Below are 21,754 nucleotides of genomic sequence, written 5' to 3'. Positions count from 1 at the left end.
CCATGGTGCTGCAGATGTGGGGGGGTCAGTGTAATATATGTGTGGTGGGAGAGCGCCCCCTGCAGGGTGACCATGGTGCTGCAGATGTGGGGGGGGTCAGTGTAATATATGTGTGGTGGGAGAGCGCCCCCTGTAGGGTGACCATGGTGCTGCAGATGTGGGGGGGTCAGTGTAATATATATGTGGTGGGAGAGCACCCCCTGCAGGGTGACCATGGTGCTGCAGATGTGGAGGGGTGGGGGGGGGGGGTCAGTGTAATATATGTGTGGTGGGAGAGCACCCCCTGCAGGGTGACCATGGTGCTGCAGATGTGGGGGGGTCAGTGTAATATATGTGTGGTGGGAGAGCGCCCCCTGTAGGGTGACCATGGTGCTGCAGATGGGGGGGGGGGAGGTCAGTGTAATATATGTGTGGTGGGAGAGCGCCCCCTGTAGGGTGACCATGGTGCTGCAGATGGGGGGGGGGGCTGTAATATATGTGTGGTGGGAGAGCACCCCCTGCAGGGTGACCATGGTGCTGCAGATGTGGGGGGGTCAGTGTAATATATGTGTGGTGGGAGAGCGCCCCCTGTAGGGTGACCATGGTGCTGCAGATGTGGAGGGGTGGGGGTGGGGGGGTCAGTGTAATATATGTGTGGTGGGAGAGCGCCCCCTGCAGGTTGACCATGGTGCTGCAGATGTGGGGGGTCAGTGTAATATATGTGTGGTGGGAGAGCGCCCCCTGTAGGGTGACCACGGTGCTGCAGATGTGGGGGGGGGGGCAGTGTAATATATGTGTGGTGGGAGAGCGCCCCCTGCAGGTTGACCATGGTGCTGCAGATGTGGGGGGTCAGTGTAATATATGTGTGGTGGGAGAGCGCCCCCTGTAGGGTGACCATGGTGCTGCAGATGTGGGGGGGGGGGGGGGTGGGGGGTGGGGCAGTGTGATATATGTGAGGTGGGAGAGCGCCCCCTGCAGGGTGACCATGGTGCTGCAGATGTGGGGGGGGGGGGGGGGGGGGGGTCAGTGTAATATATGTGTGGTGGGAGAGCGCACCCTGCAGGGTGACCATGGTGCTGCAGATGTGGGGGTCAGTGTAATATATGTGTGGTGGGAGAGCGCCCCCTGCAGGGTGACCATGGTGCTGCAGATGTGGGGCTCAGTGTAATATATGTGTGGTGGGAGAGCGCCCCCTGCAGGGTGACCATGGTGCTGCAGATGTGGGGCTCAGTGTAATATATGTGTGGTGGGAGAGCGCCCCCTGCAGGGTGACCATGGTGCTGCAGATGTGGGGGGAGGGGGTCAGTGTAATATATGTGTGGTGGGAGAGCGCCCCCTGCAGGGTGACCATGGTGCTGCAGATGTGGGGCTCAGTGTAATATATGTGTGGTGGGAGAGCGCCCCCTGCAGGGTGACCATGGTGCTGCAGATGGGGGGGTCAGTGTAATATATGTGTGGTGGGAGAGCGCCCCCTGCAGGGTGACCATGGTGCTGCAGATGTGGGGCTCAGTGTAATATATGTGTGGTGGGAGAGCACCCCCTGCAGGGTGACCATGGTGCTGCAGATGTGGGGGGGGTCAGTGTAATATATGTGTGGTGGGAGAGCGCCCCCTGCAGGGTGACCATGGTGCTGCAAATGTGGTGCTCAGTGTATAATATGTTTATTACAGACAGCCGGCTGTGTGGGGGGAAGCTGGAGAAACCCCAAGGAAGTGTCGCAAGCCCCAACTGGCCGGAAAACAATTACCCCAGTGGTGTAAGCTGCTCCTGGCATATTGTGGCCCCAAAGGACCAGGTAAGAACTGCCCCGATTCCACAAGATGGCTAACTGAGGGTTGGCGGGGGTGGTCTGTATTATGGATCGCTGACACCAGTGGGTTGGTGGGGGTGGTCTGTATTATGGATCGCTGACACCAGTGGGTTGGCGGGGGTGGTACTTATTATGGATCGCTGACACCAGTGGGTTGGTGGAGGTGGTCTGTATTATGGATCGCTGACACCAGTGGGTTGGTGGAGGTGGTCTGTATTATGGATCGCTGACACCAGTGGGTTGGTGGGGGTGGTCTGTATTATGGATCGCTGACACCAGTGGGTTGGTGGAGGTGGTCTGTATTATGGATCGCTGACACCAGTGGGTTGGTGGAGGTGGTCTGTATTATGGATCGCTGACACCAGTGGGTTGGTGGGGGTGGTCTGTATTATGGATCGCTGACACCAGTGGGTTGGTGGAGGTGGTCTGTATTATGGATCGCTGACACCAGTGGGTTGGTGGAGGTGGTCTGTATTATGGATCGCTGACACCAGTGGGTTGGTGGGGTGGTCTGTATTATGGATCGCTGACACCAGTGGGTTGGTGGGGGTGGCATCTATTATGGACACTTGTGGTGAGCCCCCGCGGTGTTATGGTGGTGGTAAAGCCGGTCACTTGCTAGATGGTAGAGTGGTGGTTGGCCGAGATGTAGCCGAACCCTAGGGTGTGGTGTCGTGATGCCAGTGCTGCTCGGGCACACAGGTATGGTGGCACACCTGCTTTTATTTTAAAGGGCCGGATACACCTTGTTCCCCTGTGGTCAGTGTCCTGTCGGGCTGCTACAGAGTCCCTTGGGTTGTTATCACGGTGGGCCGGAGTGGTGTAGTGACCCTTCCGGACTATTGGTACTGCCACCCACAGAAAGGGGAAATGTCCCAAGGATGAGGTGTACACTGTGCCGGTGGGGGGCGAAGAATCACAGGGTCTCTTTACCATAAATAATCTCTTGTTTACTCTGAAGATACTTGTGTGCAGCAGAATATACAGCTGTGCATAGACAGGATACAGTACACTTAATGTGAACTTAATCCTACAGGATCCAGATCTGTGATAGGAGTACAGCGAGGAGTACAGTCGTGCTGACTGGGTTGTGTGTTGAGAGGTATACAGAAGAATCAGAGGAGCAAAGAGGAGGATGTTGTAAGAGTCCCAACCCAAGTAGTACTGTGCTCTGCTGGGATGTTGGAGGATGAGGTAGAGAGAGATGAATACTTGAGAGAACACTTGTGCCCCTGCATCGACTCTTGTCGGAATGAACCACCCGTTTCCCTACCAGTACTGCTCCTGCCACGCCTCGCCTGCTGTCACTAGCAACCGAGCCAGGGGTAGCGACCTGCGGGTCGCCTGCCGCAGCAATTCTATCCCGCCCTGCGGCGGGCTGTGGTGAAAACCAGCGGCCCCTTAGACTCCGCTCCCTGGTTAGGTTAGTGCCATCGCTAGTGACGGTTCAGTGGATCCACGACTCCAGGCGTTACAGTAGGCTCCAACCATGGATCCCGGCGAGGTGCCTGACATCCGTGACGTAGCCAGAGTGGTCACCCAACAGGCTCAGCAGATCCAGCAGCAATCGCAGCACATCCAGCAATTGACTGCCGCCTTACAGCAGCATACTACAGACCAGCGCACACCACCTCCTGCTGCCTCTTCGAAACTTCGACTGGCTCTCCTGAGCAAATACGGTGGTGACCCCAAGTTGTGCAGGGGATTCCTGACTCAATACACCATGCACATTGAACTTTTAAGCAGCCAGTTCTCCACTGAACGCTCTAAAGTGGCTTTCATCATCAGCCTCTTGGAGGGTAGAGCTCTGGCCTGGGCCACGCCACTGTGGGACCGAGATGACCCGATTACTGCCAATCTCCAAACCTTCCTGGCAGAGTTTCGCTCGGTCTTTGAGGAACCTGCCCGTGCGTCTTCAGCAGAGACTGCTCTACTCAATCTCTCACAAGGGAGTTCCTCCGTTGGCGACTATGCCATCCAATTCCGCACGCTGGCAGCAGAGCTAGACTGGAATGGGGCCGCTCTAGTAGCCACCTTCAAGAAGGGCCTGTCCAGTCGGGTGAAGGACGTGCTCTCTGCCCGAGACCTTCCTACCTCCCTGAACGAACTTATCCTACTGGCCACCAGGGTCGATACTCGTTTTTCTGAGAGAGAGGAGGAGGTCCGGCAAGAACGGCGACTGAGCCTGTCCCGTCGCCATCACCAGCTGGTGCCGGTCCTCCAGAATCCTGTCATTCCGGTGTCCCAGACTCCTGAGGTTCCTATGCAGGTGGAACGAGCTTGCCTGACGCCTGATGAGAACTCGTCGTCTGGAGCTGAATCTCTGCCTCTACTGCGGTGACCCTGATTACTTCCGGCAGTGATGTCCCCAACGTCCTCAAGCGTCCGGGAAACGCTCACACCTAGGACCGGTGGGAGAGGCCTCCCTAGGTGTGAATGCCACCTCTCCAAGGTTGTCTTTGCCAGTGTCCATCCAGACACCCTCAGGACAAACTCACCAGACTACTGCCTTCATAGACTCTGGCAGGCAGTTTCATTGCAGCCACATTGGTCCAAAGATGGCGGCTACCCGTGACCCAGCTAGCCCGATCCCTGTCTATCTCCTCGGTCACGGGCGAGACACTCACCGAAGCTGTACACTACCAGACTGTACCTCTAGTCCTCCAGGTAGGCGCTTTACATCAGGAGAAGATCTCCTTCTACGTCTTGCGCCATTCCTCTTCCGACATCCTCCTGGGCCTTCCTTGGCTGCAATTACATGCCCCTAAGCTAGACTGGAGAATCGGGGAGATTCTCACTGTCCAAACCGGTGTCTGAAGCCTTCTCAGCCCAAGTGCTCTATGACGTCACCTGACTCCGTCAAGCCTCTACCCGGCCTACCGGCGGAATACCAAGACTTGGCTGATGTCTTCTCTGCCAAGGAGGCGGATTCTCTGCCCCCTCACCGGACGTACGTTTGTCCCATAGACCTCCTTCCTGGAACTTCTCCTCCACGAGGTCGGGTGTACCCTCTCTCCGTACCCGCGACTGAGGCCATGTCCTCCTACATCCGGGAAAACTTACAGAAGGGTTTCATCCGCAAATCCATGTCCCCTGCTGGCGCAGGATTCTTCTTTGTGCAGGAGAAGGACGGTTCTCTCCGCCCATGCATAGACTACCGGGGCCTAAATAAGGTGACTGTCAAGAACCGATATCCTCTTCCACTTATCCCCGAACTGTTCGACCGTCTCCGTGGAGCCAGGATCTTCTCTAAGCTGGATCTCAGGGGAGCGTACAATTTAATCCGTATTTGTGAAGGAGACGAATGGAAAACCACTTTTAACACCAGAGATGGGCACTACGAATACCTGGTCATGCCATTCGGCCTATGCAATGCCCCAGCGGTCTTCCAGGAGTTCGTCAATGACATATTCCGTGACCTCCTCTATGTCTGCGTCATCGTCTATCTCGACGACATTCTGGTCTTCTCCCCTGACCAGCAGACTCACGAGATCCAAGTACGTCAGGTCCTACAAAGACTATGGGCCAATCGTTTGTACGCCAAGCTGGAGAAGTGCGTTTTCCATCAGCGCAGCCTTCCGTTTCTTGGCTATATTGTCTCTGATTGAGGTCTACAGATGGATCCAGCTGTTCTCCAGTGGCCACGTCCCGTGGGACTCAGAGCTATCCAACGCCTCCTAGGATTTGCCAACTACTATCGGCAGTTCATCCCACATTTCTCTACCCTGGTCGCACCCATCGTGGTTCTCACTAAGAAGAAGGCGGATCCCAGGAATTGGCCACCTGAGGCCGAGCAAGCCTTCACTAGCCTAAAGTCGACCTTTGCCTCTGCCCCTGCTCTAGTCCGCCCGGATGCCACCAAGTCGTTTTCACTTGAGGTCGACGCTTCTTCAGTGGGTGCTGGAGCCGTCCTGTCGTAAAAGGACGCATCAGGCAAGACCAGAACCTGTGGGTTCTTCTCAAAGACTTTTTCCCCTGCTGAGAGGAACTATACTATTGGCGACCGAGAACTCTTGGCGATTAAGCTGGCACTGGAGGAGTGGCGTCATCTCCTAGAGGGGGCTAGGCATCCGGTCAACATCTATACGGACCACAAGAACCTTCTCTACCTCCAATCGGCCCAACGCCTCAATCCCCGGCAGGCCAGGTGGTCGCTTTTCTTTTCACGTTTCAACTTTGTTATCCATTTTCGTCCGGCTGAGAAGAACGTGAAAGCCGATACTCTCTCCCGAGCATCTGATGTCATGGGACAAGAGGACTCTCCTCGCCACATCATACCTCCCGATCGTCTGATGCCAGTCGCCACTTCGGCTCTTCAGGGAGTACCCCCCGGAAAGACCTATGTTCGCCCTGCGCTTCGAGAAAGGATTCTGTGGGGACACTCCTCATTGGTGGCTGGGCACCCTGGAGTCCAAAAGACCGGGCAACTGATCTCCCGCCACTACTGGTGGCCCAGCCTTTTTCAAGATGTCAAAGACTTTGTGGCTTCCTGTACAATCTGTGCCAAAAACAAGTCCTCCCGACTAAGGCCTGCCGGCCTATTACAGCCCTTGCCAGTTCCAAGCCGTCCTTGGTGCCACATAGGCATGGACTTTGTCACAGACTTGCCTCCATCTGCGGGAAACACAGTCATTTGGGTGGTCACTGACCGCTTCTCCAAGATGTCTCATTTTGTGTCTCTTCCTGGACTTCCATCTGCTCCCCGTCTGGCCCAGTTGTTCTTTCAACACATCTTCCGCTTACATGGTCTTCCCCTTCACATCGTGTCCGACAGAGGCTCACAATTTGTTTCAAAGTTTTGGCGTGCCCTCTGCTCACAGCTCCAAGTGAATTTGGACTTTTCATCTGCCTATCACCCCCAGACCAACGGGCAACGCGAGAGGGTCAACCAGATCCTGGGCAATTATCTACGTCATTTTGTCTCAGCTCGCCAAGACAACTGGTCCAGCCTACTTCCATGGGCAGAGTTTTCCTACAACCATCTGGACTCGAGTTCCACAGGCAAGTCACCCTTCTATGTGGTCTATGGGCATCACCCTCGCCCTCCTCTGCCTCTCTCTCCATCCTCCGAGGTCCCAGCCATGGAGGAATTGTTTTCTGACCTGCAGTTGATCTGGGAACAGACTCGACAATCTTTGCTCAAGGCATCTGACCGCATGAAGGACCAGGCGGATAAGAGAAGGAGACCTGCCACAAACTTTCTCCCAGGTGACAAAGTCTGGCTCTCGGCCAAATATGTCTGACTCAAGATTCCCAGCTACAAGTTGGGTCCTCAATTCCTCGGTCCTTTCTCGGTGCTAAAACGCATCAACCCAGTCACCTACAAACTCCGTCTACCCCCTACTATGCGAATCCCAAACGCCTTACATTTTTCCCTCTTAAAGCCAGTGGTCCTCAACCGATTCTCCAACAAATCCTCGTCCTCTGCTCCACAAGCCGTCTCAGACGACGTCTACATTGTTAAAGACATTCTGGCCATGAAAACTGTCAGAGGAAGACGTTTTTTCCTAGTGGACTGGAAAGGTTTTGGTCCTGAGGAGAGATCCTGGGAACCTGAGTCTAATATCCTGGATCGGGACCTTCTCAAGGGATTCTTGCAGGCTAGAAAGAGGGGGAGGCCAAAGGGGAGGGGGGGTACTGTCAGGGCTGCAGCGGCGTCCTGCGCTCCGGACCGCCGGCGCACCCCCTCACCCTGTCCTGCAGCCGCCGGTGTCCATGTGCAGGGACCCGGCGCTGCTGCCACTTCGGCCCCTGGGGGCGCCTCACCTCGCCCCGCTCCTGTCCGTCGCTGTGTCGGCCAGCGCGCGCGTCCCCGCCTCTTAGGGTGCGCGAGCGACGGCTGTCTCGGAGTTAAAGGGGCAGTCCGCCCCTAATTGGTCACAGCCCACACACTCTCCTATAAATTCCAGCCCTGCCCCACCTCAGGTGTTGGAGCCTCTACATGCTTCCCATAGCGTTTGGCCCAGCTCCCTGTTGTTCCTGACCTCAGTCCTTGTTCCCAGTTCCTGTCCACTGTCCCGGTCCCTAGTTCCTGCCCGCTACTTAACCCGTTGTTTCCTGAGTACTGTCTGCCACCTGCGGTTACGCCTACAGACCTCTGCCTGCACTATCTTCTGCCTACTGCTCCTGCCACGCCTCGCCTGCTGTCACTAGCAACCGAGCCAGGGGTAGCGACCTGGGGGTCGCCTGCCGCAGCAAGTCCATCCCGCCTTGCGGCGGGCTCTGGTGAAAACCAGCGGCCCCTTAGACTCCGCTCCCTGGTGAGGTTAGTGCCATCGCTAGTGACGGTTCAGTGGATCCACGACTCCAGACGTTACACCGGATCAGTTCCTAGCTTTTTGCCTTTGTGGATAGTGTCCTGCACTGTGACTCTCCTAGTCCACAGCGTGGGTTGAGGTGATCTCTGACTTGTCCTCTCTCCCTTTTAACACTTCCTAGTTACTTGAAGAGAAACTGTTAGGTGCGTCGTGTCTTGCTTCCTCACCATACAGGAACCTGACTAAGACTACTCTTTAAGGCTGGGGGACCTGGCAGAGGGCAAGGGCCCAAAGGAACCACTGTAGGGAGCGTTCTAGCTTGCGTCCTTCCCCTACTAAGCCCACGTGACTTCTTATCTACAGCTCCCTGTAAGGTGCGCTGTGAATGGGTGAACAGTGCATATAGAAGAAGTAAAGAAAGAGATGATAAGACAGAAGAAGGAGACACTTATAAGTTAACAAATCCATGTGACATACAGGCAACCAATAACCCTTTGCACACTTCAGCTGTGCAGCAACTAAGTGCATAGACTTACAATAGCAAAATCTTGTTTATCACTACTACATCACTACTTACAATAAGTACAGGTTTTTGCGAGGGGTGTAACCAATAGCAATACCCGTGGTAGGACACCACACGCTGACACCAGTGGGGGTGGTCTGTATGATGGACACTGACACCAGTGGGTTGGTGGGGGTGGTCTGTATGATGGACGTTGACACCAGTGGGTTAGTGGGGCGGTCTGTGTAATGGATCGCTGACACCAGTGGGTTGGTGGGGGTGGTCTGTATGATGGATCGCTGACACCAGTGGGTTGGTGGGGGTGGTCTGTTTGATGGAAGTTGACACCAGTGGGTTGGTGGGGCAGTCTGTGTAATGGATCGCTGACACCAGTGGGTTGGTGAGGAAGGTCTATATGATGGACACTGACACCAATGGGTTGGTGGGGGTGGTCTGTATGATGGACGTTGACACCAGTGGGTTGGTGGGGGTGGTCTGTATGATGGACGTTGACACCAGTGGGTTGGTGGGGCGGTCTGAGTAAGATCGCTGACACCAGTGGGTTGGTGGGGGTGGTCTGTATGATGGACACTGACACCAGTGGGTTGGTGGGGGTGGTCTGTATGATGGACGTTGACACCAGTGGTTTGGTGGGGAAGGTCTGTATGATGGACACTAACACCAGTGGGTTGGTGGGGAAGGTCTGTATGATGGACACTGACACCAGTGGGTTGGTGGGGGTGGTCTGTATGATGGACGTTGACACCAGTGGTTTGGTGGGGAAGGTCTGTATGATGGACACTGACACCAGTGGGTTGGTGGGGAAGGTCTGTATGATGGACACTGACACCAGTGGGTTGGTGGGGGTGGTCTGTATGATGGACACTGACACCAGTGGGTTGGTGGGGGTGGTCTGTATGATGGACGTTGACACCAGTGGTTTGGTTGGGTGGTCTGAATGATGGATGTTGACACCAGTGGGTTGGTGGGGAAGGTCTGTATGATGGACGTTGACACCAGTGGGTTGGTAGGAGTGGTCTGTATGATGAACACTGACACCAGTGGGTTGGTGGGGAAGGTCTTTATGATGGACACTGACACCAGTGGGTTGGTGGGGGTGGTCTGTATGATGGACGTTGACACCAGTGGGTTGGTGGGGCAGTCTGAGTAATGGTTCGCTGACACCCGTGGGTTGGTGGAGGTGGTCTGTATGATGAACGTTGACACCAGTGGATTGGTGGGGCGGTCTTTGTAATGGATCGCTGACACCAGTGGGTTGATGGGGGTGGTCTGTATGATGGACGTTGACACCAGTGGGTTGGTGGGGGCGGTCTGAGTAATGAATCGATGACACCAGTGGGTTGGTGGGGGTGGTCTGTATGATGGATGTTGACATCAGTGGGTTGATGGGAGTGGTCTGTATGATGGACGTTGACACCAGTGGGTTGGTGGGGCGGTCTGAGTAATGGATCGCTGACACCAGTGGGTTGGTCTGTATGATGGACACTGACACCAGTGGTTTGGTGGGGAAGGTCTGTATGATGGACACTGACACAGTGGGTTGGTGGGGGTGGTCTGTATGATGGACGTTGACACCAGTGGGTTGGTGGGGAAGGTCTATATGATGGACGTTGACACCAGTGGGTTGGTGGGGGTGGTCTGTAAGATGGATGTTGACACCAGTGGGTTGGTGGGAGTGGTCTGTATGATGGACACTGACACCAGTGGGTTGGTGGGGCGGTCTGAGTAATGGATCGCTGACACCAGTGGGTTGGTGGGGAAGGTCTGTATGATGGACACTGACACAGTGGGTTGGTGGGGGTGGTCTGTATGATGGACGTTGACACCAGTGGGTTGGTGGGGAAGGTCTATATGATGGACGTTGACACCAGTGGGTTGGTGGGGGTGGTCTGTATGATGGATGTTGACACTAGTGGGTTGGTGGGAGTGGTCTGTATGATGGACACTGACACCAGTGGGTTGGTGGGGCGGTCTGAGTAATGGATCGCTGACACCAGTGGGTTGGTGGGGAAGGTCTGTATGATGGACATTGACCCCCTTCTTTTGTGTCTCAGGTAATCGAGCTGTCTTTTGGAAAATTTGACATAGAAGATGACAGCTACTGCCGATACGACTACTTGGCCGTGTTCAATGGTGGAATGAGTGACAACAACCTGCAAATTGGGAAATTCTGTGGCGATATTCCCCCAAAGTGAGTATGGGGGTGTATACGGCAGCAGTCACATGGTCCTGATACAGATCTGACTGGATCTCTAACTGCGCCCCCTGCTGGTGGGATGGGGAGGTATAGAGGACTGAGATCAGGTGACCACTTCTTCTCTCTTCCAGCACCATCTACTCAGAGGGGAACGAGATGCTGGTCCAGTTTGTCTCTGACCTCAGTGTCACGGCCGACGGATTCGAGGCCATCTACAGGATGAAGCATGTGTCTGAAGTGCCCAAGAAGACCTCTGAGACCAAACCCACCACAAGTAGTGCCGGCCGCCCAGCTGGAACAAAGACACCCCCGAAAGCTAAGCCCACCCCAAAACCCACAGCAAAGCCCACCCAGAAACCCACAGCCAAGCCTAAACCCACAGCTGAGCCTAAACCCACAGCCAAGCCTAAACCCACAGCCAAGCCTAAGCCCACAGCCAAGCCCACAGCCAAGCCTAAACCCACCAAAGCTGCCAGCACACCCAAGCCGAAAGTGAGAGGAACAGCAGCCGCAGGTGAGGGTGGTCCATGTCCGCCCAGAAAGGAGACGACAATCCTGGGAGGTCTCACCAGTCTTATTTTTGCCCATTATAGGAGCAGATGCCAAGTGCCCTGAGAAGTGCCGTAAGACCGGGACATTAGGAAGCCATTTCTGTGCCAATCAGTTTGGTAAGGGGGCCGGGGTCGGCAGGCATAGTGGGTGCAGTCCTTATGGGGTACGGTGACCTTTGTCTCTCGTGCTGCAGTGCTGACCGGGACCGTGAAGACCCTGGTGAAGGGCGAGGTGGAGGGCACACTGCTGGCAAGTGTCAACATCATCCAAACCTACAAGACAGGAGACCTGAGCGTCCAGGAGGCCGGCAAGACCATGAGCGTCCAGGTCATCAACGAGTGCCCCAAGTGCCCCATCCTGAAGAAGGGTGGGTACACAGGACCATGAAATGTGCTGCAGATCAGGGGTGCAATAATCTGCAGTATATTACACTATGTGTCAGGAGGTGGAGAGGACAGAGCGATGTGCTGCAGAGAGGTCAGGGGTGCAACAATCTGCAGGATATATCACTATGTGTCAGGAGGTGGAAAGGGTAGAGCGATGTGCTGCAGAGAGGTCAGGGGTGTAATAATCTGCAGGATATATCACAGTATCAGGAGGTAGAGAGGACAGAGCCATGTGCTGAAGAGAGGTCAGGGGTATAATAATCTGCAGGATATATCACAGTATCAGGTGGTAGAGAGGACAGAGCGATGTGCTGAAGAGAGGTCAGGGGTGTAATAATCTGCAGGATATATCACAGTATCAGGAGGTAGAGAGGACAGAGCGATGTGCTGAAGAGAGGTCAGGGGTATAATAATCTGCAGGATATATCACAGTATCAGGTGGTAGAGAGGACAGAGCGATGTGCTGAAGAGAGGTCAGGGGTGTAATAATCTGCAGGATATATCACAGTATCAGGAGGTAGAGAGGACAGAGCCATGTGCTGCAGATCAGGGGGGCAATAATCTGCAGGATATATCACTATGTGTCAGGAGGTAGAGAGGACAGAGCCATGTGCTGAAGAGAGGCCAGGGGTATAATAATCTGCAGGATATATCACAGTATCAGGTGGTAGAGAGGACAGAGCGATGTGCTGAAGAGAGGTCAGGGGTGTAATAATCTGCAGGATATATCACAGTATCAGGTGGTAGAGAGGACAGAGCCATGTGCTGCAGATCAGGGGTGCAATAATCTGCAGGATACATGCCGTATGTTGGAGTAGCTATGCGGTGTTGTGGCTGCTGCGTAGGTGTAGGGTCACTTGGGCACTTGTCACAGTGGCCAGGAGTGGTGTTGGAATCCTCCCCCCAGACACACAGGCACTACGCTCAAGGTTTGGATAAGTGTGAACAGGTGTGGGCGCAGGAGCGAAAGAATAGTCCAATGACTGAGGGCCCTATCCCACAGTAACGATAATCGGCCGGATCAGCCCCATTTGGCCCGATTCATCCGATTATCGTTTGGTGAAATAGAGAGAACGATCAGCCGATGATAGTGTCATCGGCTGATCGTTCATTTAGGGCCAGACCTAAAATCTTCGTTCCCCCACTGCGCATCGCTACGGTTGAATAGGGGTGCGCGGCGGGCGACCGATGATTTCAGAAGCGCAGCAGCATCATACATTACCTGTCCAAGCTTCTTCTCCGCGCTGTCTTCATCCCCGGTTTCCGCGCGCTCTATCTTCCGAATGGCCGGTCAGCTGACGGAGCGCTCAGCCAATCACAGGCCGGGACCGCCGCAGCCTGTGATTGGCTGAGTGTGGCCTGTCAGCTGACCGGCCATTCGGAAGATAGAGCGTGCGGGACCCGGGGATGAAGTGCAGAGAAGAAGCCTGGACAGGTAATGTATGATGCTGCAAGGGCTGCAAGAACAACCATCATCGGGCCGTGGAATAGGCCCAGTAAACGAGCGGCGATCTAGCAGATCGTCGCTCGTTTACATTGTTGATCGGGCCCTGCTCGGCCCGTGGAATAGGACCCTTAACCAGGAGAACTTGATTTACTGTATGATTGGTGGAGCTGTGTGTGTGATTGGTGGGCTGTGGGTGTGTGTGTCTGTGTGATTGGTGGGCTGTGTGTGTGTGAGAGGTGGGGCTGTGTGTGTGTGTGTGTGTGTGTGTGTGATTGGTGGGGCTGTGTGTGTGTGTGTGTGTGTGTGTCTGTGTGATTGGTGGGCTGTGTGGGTGTGAGAGGTGGGGCTGTGTGTGTTTAATTGGTGGGGCTCTGTGTGTGTGTGTGTGTGTGTGTGTGATTGGTGGGGCTGTGTGTGTAATTGGAGGGTCTGTGTGTGTGTGTGTGAGATTGGTGGGGCTGTGTGTGTGATTGGTAGGGCTGTGTGTGTGTGTGTGTGTGTGTGTGTGTGTGTGTGTGATTGGTGGGCTGTGTGTGTGTGTGTGTGTGATTGGTGGGGCTGTGTGTGTAAGTGTGTGTGATTGGTGGGCTGTGTGTGTGTGTGTGTGTGAGATTGGTGGGGCTGTGTGTGATTAGTGGGGCTGTGTGTGTGTGTGTGTGATTGGTGGGGCTGTGTGTGTGTGTGATTGATGGAGCTGTGTGTGTGATTGGTGGGGCTGTGTGTGTGTGTGTGATTGGTGGGGCTGTGTGTGTGTGTGTGTGATTGGTGGGGCTGTGTGTGTGTGTGTGTGTGTGTGTGTGTGTGATTGATTGATGGAGCTGTGTGTGTGATTGGTGGGGCTGTGTGTGATTGGTGGGGCTGTGTGTGTAATTGGTGGGGCTGTGTGTGTAAGTGTGTGTGATTGGTAGGCTGTATGTGTGTGTGTGTGTGTTAGTGTGTGAGATTGGTGGGGCTGTGTGTGTAATTGGTGGGGCTGTGTGTGTGTGTGTGTGTGATTGATGGAGCTGTGTGTGTGATTGGTGGGGCTGTGTGTGTGTGTGTGTGTGTGTGTGATTGGTGGGGCTGTGTGTGTGTGTGTGTGATTGGTGGGGCTGTGTGTTTGTGATTGGTGGGGCTGTGTGTGTGTGTGTGTGTGTGTGTGTGATTGGTGGGGCTTTGTGTGTGTGTGTGTGTGTGTGTGTGATTGGTGGGGCTGTGTGTATGTGTGTGTGATTGATGGAGCTGTGTGTGTGATTGGTGGGGCTGTGTGTGTGTGTGTGTGTGTGTGATTGATGAAGCTGTGTGTGTGATTGGTGGGGCTGTGTGTGTGTGTGTGTGTGTGATTGGTGGGGCTGTGTTTGTGATTGGTGGGGCTGTGTGTGTGTGTGTGTGTGAGATTGTTGGGGCTGTGTGTGTGTGTGTGTGTGTGTGATTGGTGGGGCTGTGTGTGTGATTGGTGGGCTGTGTGTGTGATTGGTGGAGCTGTGTGTGTGATTGGTGGGGCTGTGTGTGTGTGTATGTGTGATTGGTGGGCTGTGTGTGTGTGTGTGTGAAAGGTGGGGCTGTGTGTGTGTGTGTGTGTGATTGGTGGGGCTGTGTGTGTTTAATTGGTGGGGCTGTGTGTGATTGGTGGGGCTGTGTGTGTAATTGGAGGGGCTGTGTGTGTGCGTGTGTGAGATTGGTGGGGCTGTGTGTGTGATTGGTGGGGCTGTGTGTGTGTGTGTGTGTGTGTGTGTGATTGGTGGGGCTGTGTGTGTGATTGGTGGGGCTGTGTGTGTAATTGGTGGGGCTGTGTGTGATTGGTGTGGCTGTGTGTGTGATTGGTGGGGCTGTGTGTGTGTGTGCATGTGTGTGATTGGTGGGGCTGTGTGTGTGATTGGTGGGGCTGTGTGTGTGTGTATGTGTATGTGATTAATGGAGCTGTGTGTGTGATTGGTGGGGCTGTGTGTGTGTGTGTGTGTGTGTGTGTGTGATTGGTGGGGCTGTATGTGTGTGTGTGTGTGTGTGTGTGTGTGATTGATGGAGCTGTGTGTGTGATTGGTGGGGCTGTGTGTGTGTGATTGATGGAGCTGTGTGTGTGATTGGTGGGGCTGTGTGTGTGTGTGTGTGTGTGTGTGATTGGTGGGGCTGTGTGTGTGATTGGTGGGGCTGTGTGTGTGTGATTGGTGGGGCTGTGTGTGTGATTGGTGGGGCTGTGTGTGTAATTGGTGGGGCTGTGTGTGTAATTGGTGGGGCTGTGTGTGTAATTGGTGGGGCTGTGTGTTTTTGATTGGTGGGGCTGTGTGTGTGTGTGTGTGTGTGTGTCTGTGTGATTGGTGGGGCTGTGTGTGTGTGTGTGATTGGTGGGGCTGTGTGTGTGATTGGTGGGGCTGTGTGTGTGATTGGTGGGGCTGTGTGTGTAATTGGTGGGGCTGTGTGTGTAATTGGTGGGGCTGTGTGTGTAATTGGTGGGGCTGTGTGTTTTTGATTGGTGGGGCTGTGTGTGTGTGTGTGATTGGTGGGGCTGTGTGTGTGTGTGTGATTGGTGGGGCTGTGTGTGTGATTGGTGGGGCTGTGTGTGTGATTGGTGGGGCTGTGTGTGTGTGTGTGATTGGTGGGGCTGTGTGTGTGATTGGTGGGGCTGTGTGTGTGATTGGTGGGGCTGTGTGTGTGTGTGTGATTGGTGGGGCTGTGTGTGTGATTGGTGGGGCTGTGTGTGTGATTGGTGGGGCTGTGTGTGTGTGTGTGATTGGTGGGGCTGTGTGTGTGATTGGTGGGGCTGTGTGTGTGATTGGTGGGGCTGTGTGTGTGTGTGTGATTGGTGGGGCTGTGTGTGTGTGTGTGTGTGTGTGTGACTGGTGGGGCTGTGTGCTCTGAATGCTCTGCAGCATAAATCAGTATGTATTAGGGGGAGGAATGCTCTGCAGGTATATCATTATGTATCGGGGGAGGAATGCTCTGCAGCATATATCACTATGTATCAGGGGGAGGAATGCTCTGCAGGTATATCACTATGTATCAGGGGGAGGAATGCTCTGCAGCATATATCACTATGTAGCGGGGAGGAATGCTCTGCAGCATATATCACTATGTATCGGGGGGAGGAATGCTCTGCAGCATATATTACTATGTATCGGGGGTAGGAATGCTCTGCAGAATATATCACTAGATTTTGGGGAGGAATGCTCTGCAGTGTATATCACTATATATCAGGGGGAGGAATGCTCTGCAGGTATATCACTATGTATCAGGGGAGGAATGTTCTGCAGCATATATCACTATGTATCGGGGGAGGAATGCTCTGCAGAATATATCAATATATATCGGGGAGGAATGCTCTGCAGGTATTTCACTATGTATCGGGGGAGGAATGCTCTGCAGAATATATCACTATATATCGGGGAGGAATGCTCTGCAGCATATATCACTATGTATCGGGGAGGAATGCTCTGCAGCATATATAACTATGTATCGGGGGAGGAATGCTCTGCAGGTATATTACTTTGTATCGGGGAGGAATGCTCTGCAGCATATATCACTATGTATCGGGGGAGGAATGCTCTGCAGCATATATCACTATGTATCAGGGGAGGAATGCTCTGCAGGTATATAACTATGTATTGGGGGGAAGAATGCTCTGCAGCATATATATTACTATGTATCAGGGGAGGAATGCTCTGCAGAATATATCACTATATATTGGGGGAGGAATGCTCTGCAGCATAAATCAGTATGTATTAGGGGGAGGAATGCTCTGCAGGTATATCATTATGTATCGGGGGAGGAATGCTCTGCAGCATATATCACTATATATCGGGGAGGAATGCTCTGCAGGTATATAACTATGTATTAGGGGAAGGAATGCTCTGCAGAATATATCACTATGTATCGGGGGGAGGAATGCTCTGCAGCATATATCACTATGTAGTGGGGAGGAATGCTCTGCAGCATATATCACTAGGTATTGGGGGAGGAATGCTCTGCAGCATATATCACTATGTATCGGGGGAGGAATGCTCTGCAGCATATATCACTATGTATCGGGGGAGGAATGCTCTGCAGCATATATCACTATGTATCGGGGAGGAATGCTCTGCAGCATATATCACTATGTATCGGGGAGGAATGCTCTGCAGCATATATCACTATGTATCGGGGAGGAATGCTCGCAGATATATCATTATGTATCGGGGGAAGGAATGCTCTGCAGAATATATCACTATGTATCGGGGAAGAATGCTCTGCAGCATATATCACTATGTATCGGGGAAGAATGCTCTGCAGCATATATCACTATGTATTGGGGAAGGAATGCTATGCAGCATATATCACTACATATTGGGGAGGAATGCTCTGCAATGTATATCACTATATATCAGGGGGAGGAATGCTCTGCAGGTATATCACTATGTATCAGGGGGAGGAATGCTCTGCAGCATATATCACTATGTATCGGGGAGGAATGCTCTGCAGGTACATCACTATGTATCGGGGGAGGAATGCTCTGCAGGAACATCACTATGTATCGGGGGAGGAATGCTCTGCAGCATATATCACTATGTATCGGGGGAGGAATGCTCTGCAGCATATATCACTATGTATCAGGGGAGGAATGCTCTGCAGCATATATCACTATGTATCGGGGGGAGGAATGCTCTGCAGGTATATCACTATGTATCGGGGGAGGAATGCTCTGCAGCATATATCAGTATGTATCGGGGGAGGAATGCTCTGCAGCATATATCACTATGTATCGGGGAGGAATGCTCTGCAGGATATATCACTATATATCGGGAGAGGAATGCTCTGCAGCATATATCATTATGTATCAGGGAAGGAATGCTCTGCAGCATATATCACTATGTATCGGGGGAGGAATGCTCTGCAGGTATATCACTATGTATCGGGGGAGGAATGCTCTGCAGCATATATCACTATATATCGGGGAGGAATGCTCTGCAGCATATATCACTATATATCGGGGAGGAATGCTCTGCAGCATATATCACTATGTGTCTGGGGGGAATGCTCTGCAGCATATATAACTATGTATCGGGGGAGGAATGCTCTGCAGGTATATCACTATGTATTGGGGGAGGAATGCTCTGCAGCATATATCACTATGTATCGGGGAGGAATGCTCTGCAGCATATATCACTATGTATCGGGGAGGAATGCTCGCAGGTATATCATTATGTATCGGGGGAGGAATGCTCTGCAGCATATATCACTATGTATCGGGGGAGGAATGCTCTGCAGCATATATCACTATGTATCGGGGAAGGAATGCTCTGCAGCATATATTACTATATATTGGGGAGAAATGCTCTGCAGCATATATCACTATGTATCGGGGAGGAATGCTCTGCAGCATATATTACTATATATTGTGGAGGAATGCTCTGCAGCATATATCACTATGTATCGGGGAGGAATGCTCTGCAGCATATATCGCTATGTATCGGGGGAGGAATGCTCTGCAGCATATATCACTATGTATCGGGGGAGGAATGCTCTGCAGCATATATCACTATGTATCAGGGGGAGGAATGCTCTGCAGCATATATCACTATGTATCGGGGAGGAATGCTCTGCAGCATATATCACTATGTATCGGGGGAGGAATGCTCTGCAGCATATATTACTATATATTGGGGAGAAATGCTCTGCAGCATATATCACTATGTATCGGGGAGGAATGCTCTGCAGCATATATTACTATATATTGTGGAGGAATGCTCTGCAGCATATATCACTATGTATCGGGGAGGAATGCTCTGCAGCATATATCGCTATGTATCGGGGGAGGAATGCTCTGCAGCATATATTACTATATATTGGGGAGGAATGCTCTGCAGCATATATCACTATGTATCGGGGGAGGAATGCTCTGCAGCAGTGGTGACCTCCTCTTTGTGTCTGCAGGTGCCAGTTACCTCTTTATGGGGGAGGTGGATGAGGCCGGACGCGGCAGGATCGTAGGGAGCAGCTTTGTCATCGGTTACCGCGCTCAGCAGCATCAGATCCTCAGCAACATCGCCAAGAAGCCGTGCTAGTACCGCCAGCTGGTCACGTGACCCCGCCGCCATCCTGCCGCCATACTGCTGCTCCTGCTTCATCCTCCATATTGTGTCCGTTCTCTCATCCTGTAATAAACAGAACACAAACCGTAATGGTGTCATAGATGGCGAGGGATCGGGTCATGTGATCATTGTCACCCCAAACTCCAGGATCAGCTGATCACACTCACCCCCATATCACACAGTACACGGTGGCCATCATTTACAGGGACTCTCAGTAACCCCATACAGACTATTAGACTCTTACAGTGAGGACCCCCCAGGGGGCACTATTACAGCGAGCACTCCACAGGGGGCACTATTACAGTGAGGACCCCCCAGGGGGCACTATTACAGCGAGCACTCCACAGGGGGCACTATTACAGTGAGGACCCCCCAGGGGGCACTATTACAGTGAGGACACCGCAGGGGGCACTATTACAGTGAGGACACAGCAGGGGGCACTATTACAGTGAGGACACCGCAGGGGGCACTATTACAGTGAGGACACAGCAGGGGGCACTATTACAGCGAGCACTCCACAGGGGGCACTATTACAGTGAGGACACCGCAGGGGGCACTATTACAGTGAGGACACCGCAGGGGGCACTATTACAGTGAGGACACCGCAGGGGGCACTATTACAGTGCGGACCCCCCAGGGGGCACTATTACAGTGAGGACACCGCAGGGGGCACTATTACAGTGCGGACCCCCCAGGGGGCACTATTACAGTGAAGACACCGCAGGGGGCACTATTACAGTGAGGACACCGCAGGGGGCACTATTACAGTGAGGACACAGCAGGGGGCACTATTACAGTGAGGACACCGCAGGGGGCACTATTACAGTGAGGACACAGCAGGGGGCACTATTACAGTGAGGACCCCCCAGGGGGCACTATTACAGTGAGGACACCGCAGGGGGCACTATTACAGTGAGGACACAGCAGGGGGCACTATTACAGTGAGGACCCCCCAGGGGGCACTATTACAGTGAGGACACCGCAGGGGGCACTATTACAGTGAGGACACAGCAGGGGGCACTATTACAGTGAGGACCCCCCAGGGGGCACTATTACAGTGAGGACACCGCAGGGGGCACTATTACAGTGAGGACACCGCAGGGGGCACTATTACAGTGAGGACAACACAGGAGGCACTATTACAGTTAGGACAACACAGGGGGCACTATTACAGTGAGGACAACACAGGGGGCACAGGGACAGTGAGGACACCACAGGGGGGCACTATTACAGTGAGGACACCACAGGGGGCACTATTACAATAAAGACACCAAAGGGGGCACTATTACAGTGAGGACACCACAGGGGGCACTATTACAGTGAGGACACCGCGGGGGGCACTATTACAGTGAGGACAATGCAGGGGTCACTATTACAGTGAAGACAACGCAGGGGCACTATTACAGTGAGGACACCGCGGGGGGCATTATTACAGTGAGGATCCCACAGGGGGCACTATTACAGTGAGGACACCACAGGGGGCACTATTACAGTGAGGACATTACAGGGGGCACTATTACAGTGAGGACACCACAGGGGGCACTATTACAATGAGGACCCCACAGGGGGCACTATTACAGTGAGTATCCCACAGGGGGCACTATTACAGTGAGGATCCCACAGGGGGGCACTACTACAGTGAGAACTCCACAGGGGGCACTATTACTGTGGGGACACCGACGGGGGCACTATTACAGTGAGGACACCACAGGGGGGCACTATTACAGTGAGGACACCACAGGGGGCACTATTACAATAAAGACACCAAAGGGGGCACTATTACAGTGAGGACACCACAGGGGGCACTATTACAGTGAGGACACCGCAGGGGCACTATTACAGTGAGGACACCGCGGGGGGCATTATTACAGTGAGGATCCCACAGGGGGCACTATTACAGTGAGGACACCACAGGGGGCACTATTACAGTGAGGACATTACAGGGGGCACTATTACAGTGAGGACACCACAGGGGGCACTATTACAATGAGGACCCCACAGGGGGCACTATTACAGTGAGTATCCCACAGGGGGCACTATTACAGTGAGGATCCCACAGGGGGGCACTACTACAGTGAGAACTCCACAGGGGGCACTATTACAGTGAGGACACCACAGGGGGCACTATTACAGTGAGGACATTACAGGGGGCACTATTACAGTGAGGACACCACAGGGGGCACTATTACAATGAGGACCCCACAGGGGGCACTATTACAGTGAGTATCCCACAGGGGGCACTATTACAGTGAGGATCCCACAGGGGGGCACTACTACAGTGAGAACTCCACAGGGGGCACTATTACTGTGGGGACACCGACGGGGGCACTATTACAGTGAGGACACCACAGGGGGGCACTATTACAATAAAGACACCAAAGGGGGCACTATTACAGTGAGGACACCACAGGGGGCACTATTACAGTGAGGACACCGCGGGGGGCACTATTACAGTGAGGACAATGCAGGGGTCACTATTACAGTGAGGACCCCACAGGGGGCACTATTACAGTAAGGACCCCACAGGGGGCACTTTTATAGTGAAGACACCGCGGGAAGCAG

At 53.5% G+C, this 21,754-nt stretch overlaps 1 protein-coding gene across 1 annotated transcript in view; it reads left to right on the top strand.

Moving 5' to 3' along the window:
• PCOLCE (procollagen C-endopeptidase enhancer) overlaps positions 1-19,282 on the top strand; it is a 32,315-nt gene extending 13,033 nt beyond the window's left edge. Inside the window, exons 4-9 of the mRNA XM_069947859.1 lie at positions 1,650-1,774; positions 10,624-10,760; positions 10,898-11,280; positions 11,360-11,434; positions 11,512-11,685; positions 19,035-19,282. Coding sequence (XP_069803960.1) covers positions 1,650-1,774; positions 10,624-10,760; positions 10,898-11,280; positions 11,360-11,434; positions 11,512-11,685; positions 19,035-19,165 — 1,025 coding nt within the window. The 3' untranslated portion in view covers positions 19,166-19,282. The remainder of the gene's footprint in view (positions 1-1,649; positions 1,775-10,623; positions 10,761-10,897; positions 11,281-11,359; positions 11,435-11,511; positions 11,686-19,034) is intronic.
• The last annotated feature ends 2,472 nt before the right edge of the window (positions 19,283-21,754 follow it).

Source organism: Dendropsophus ebraccatus, chromosome 1 (genome assembly GCF_027789765.1).
Source record: "Dendropsophus ebraccatus isolate aDenEbr1 chromosome 1, aDenEbr1.pat, whole genome shotgun sequence".
Lineage (NCBI taxonomy): Eukaryota > Metazoa > Chordata > Amphibia > Anura > Hylidae > Dendropsophus > Dendropsophus ebraccatus.
The sequence above is the reverse complement of the archived record's forward strand: the minus strand, read 5'-3'. Positions and strand labels throughout refer to the sequence as shown.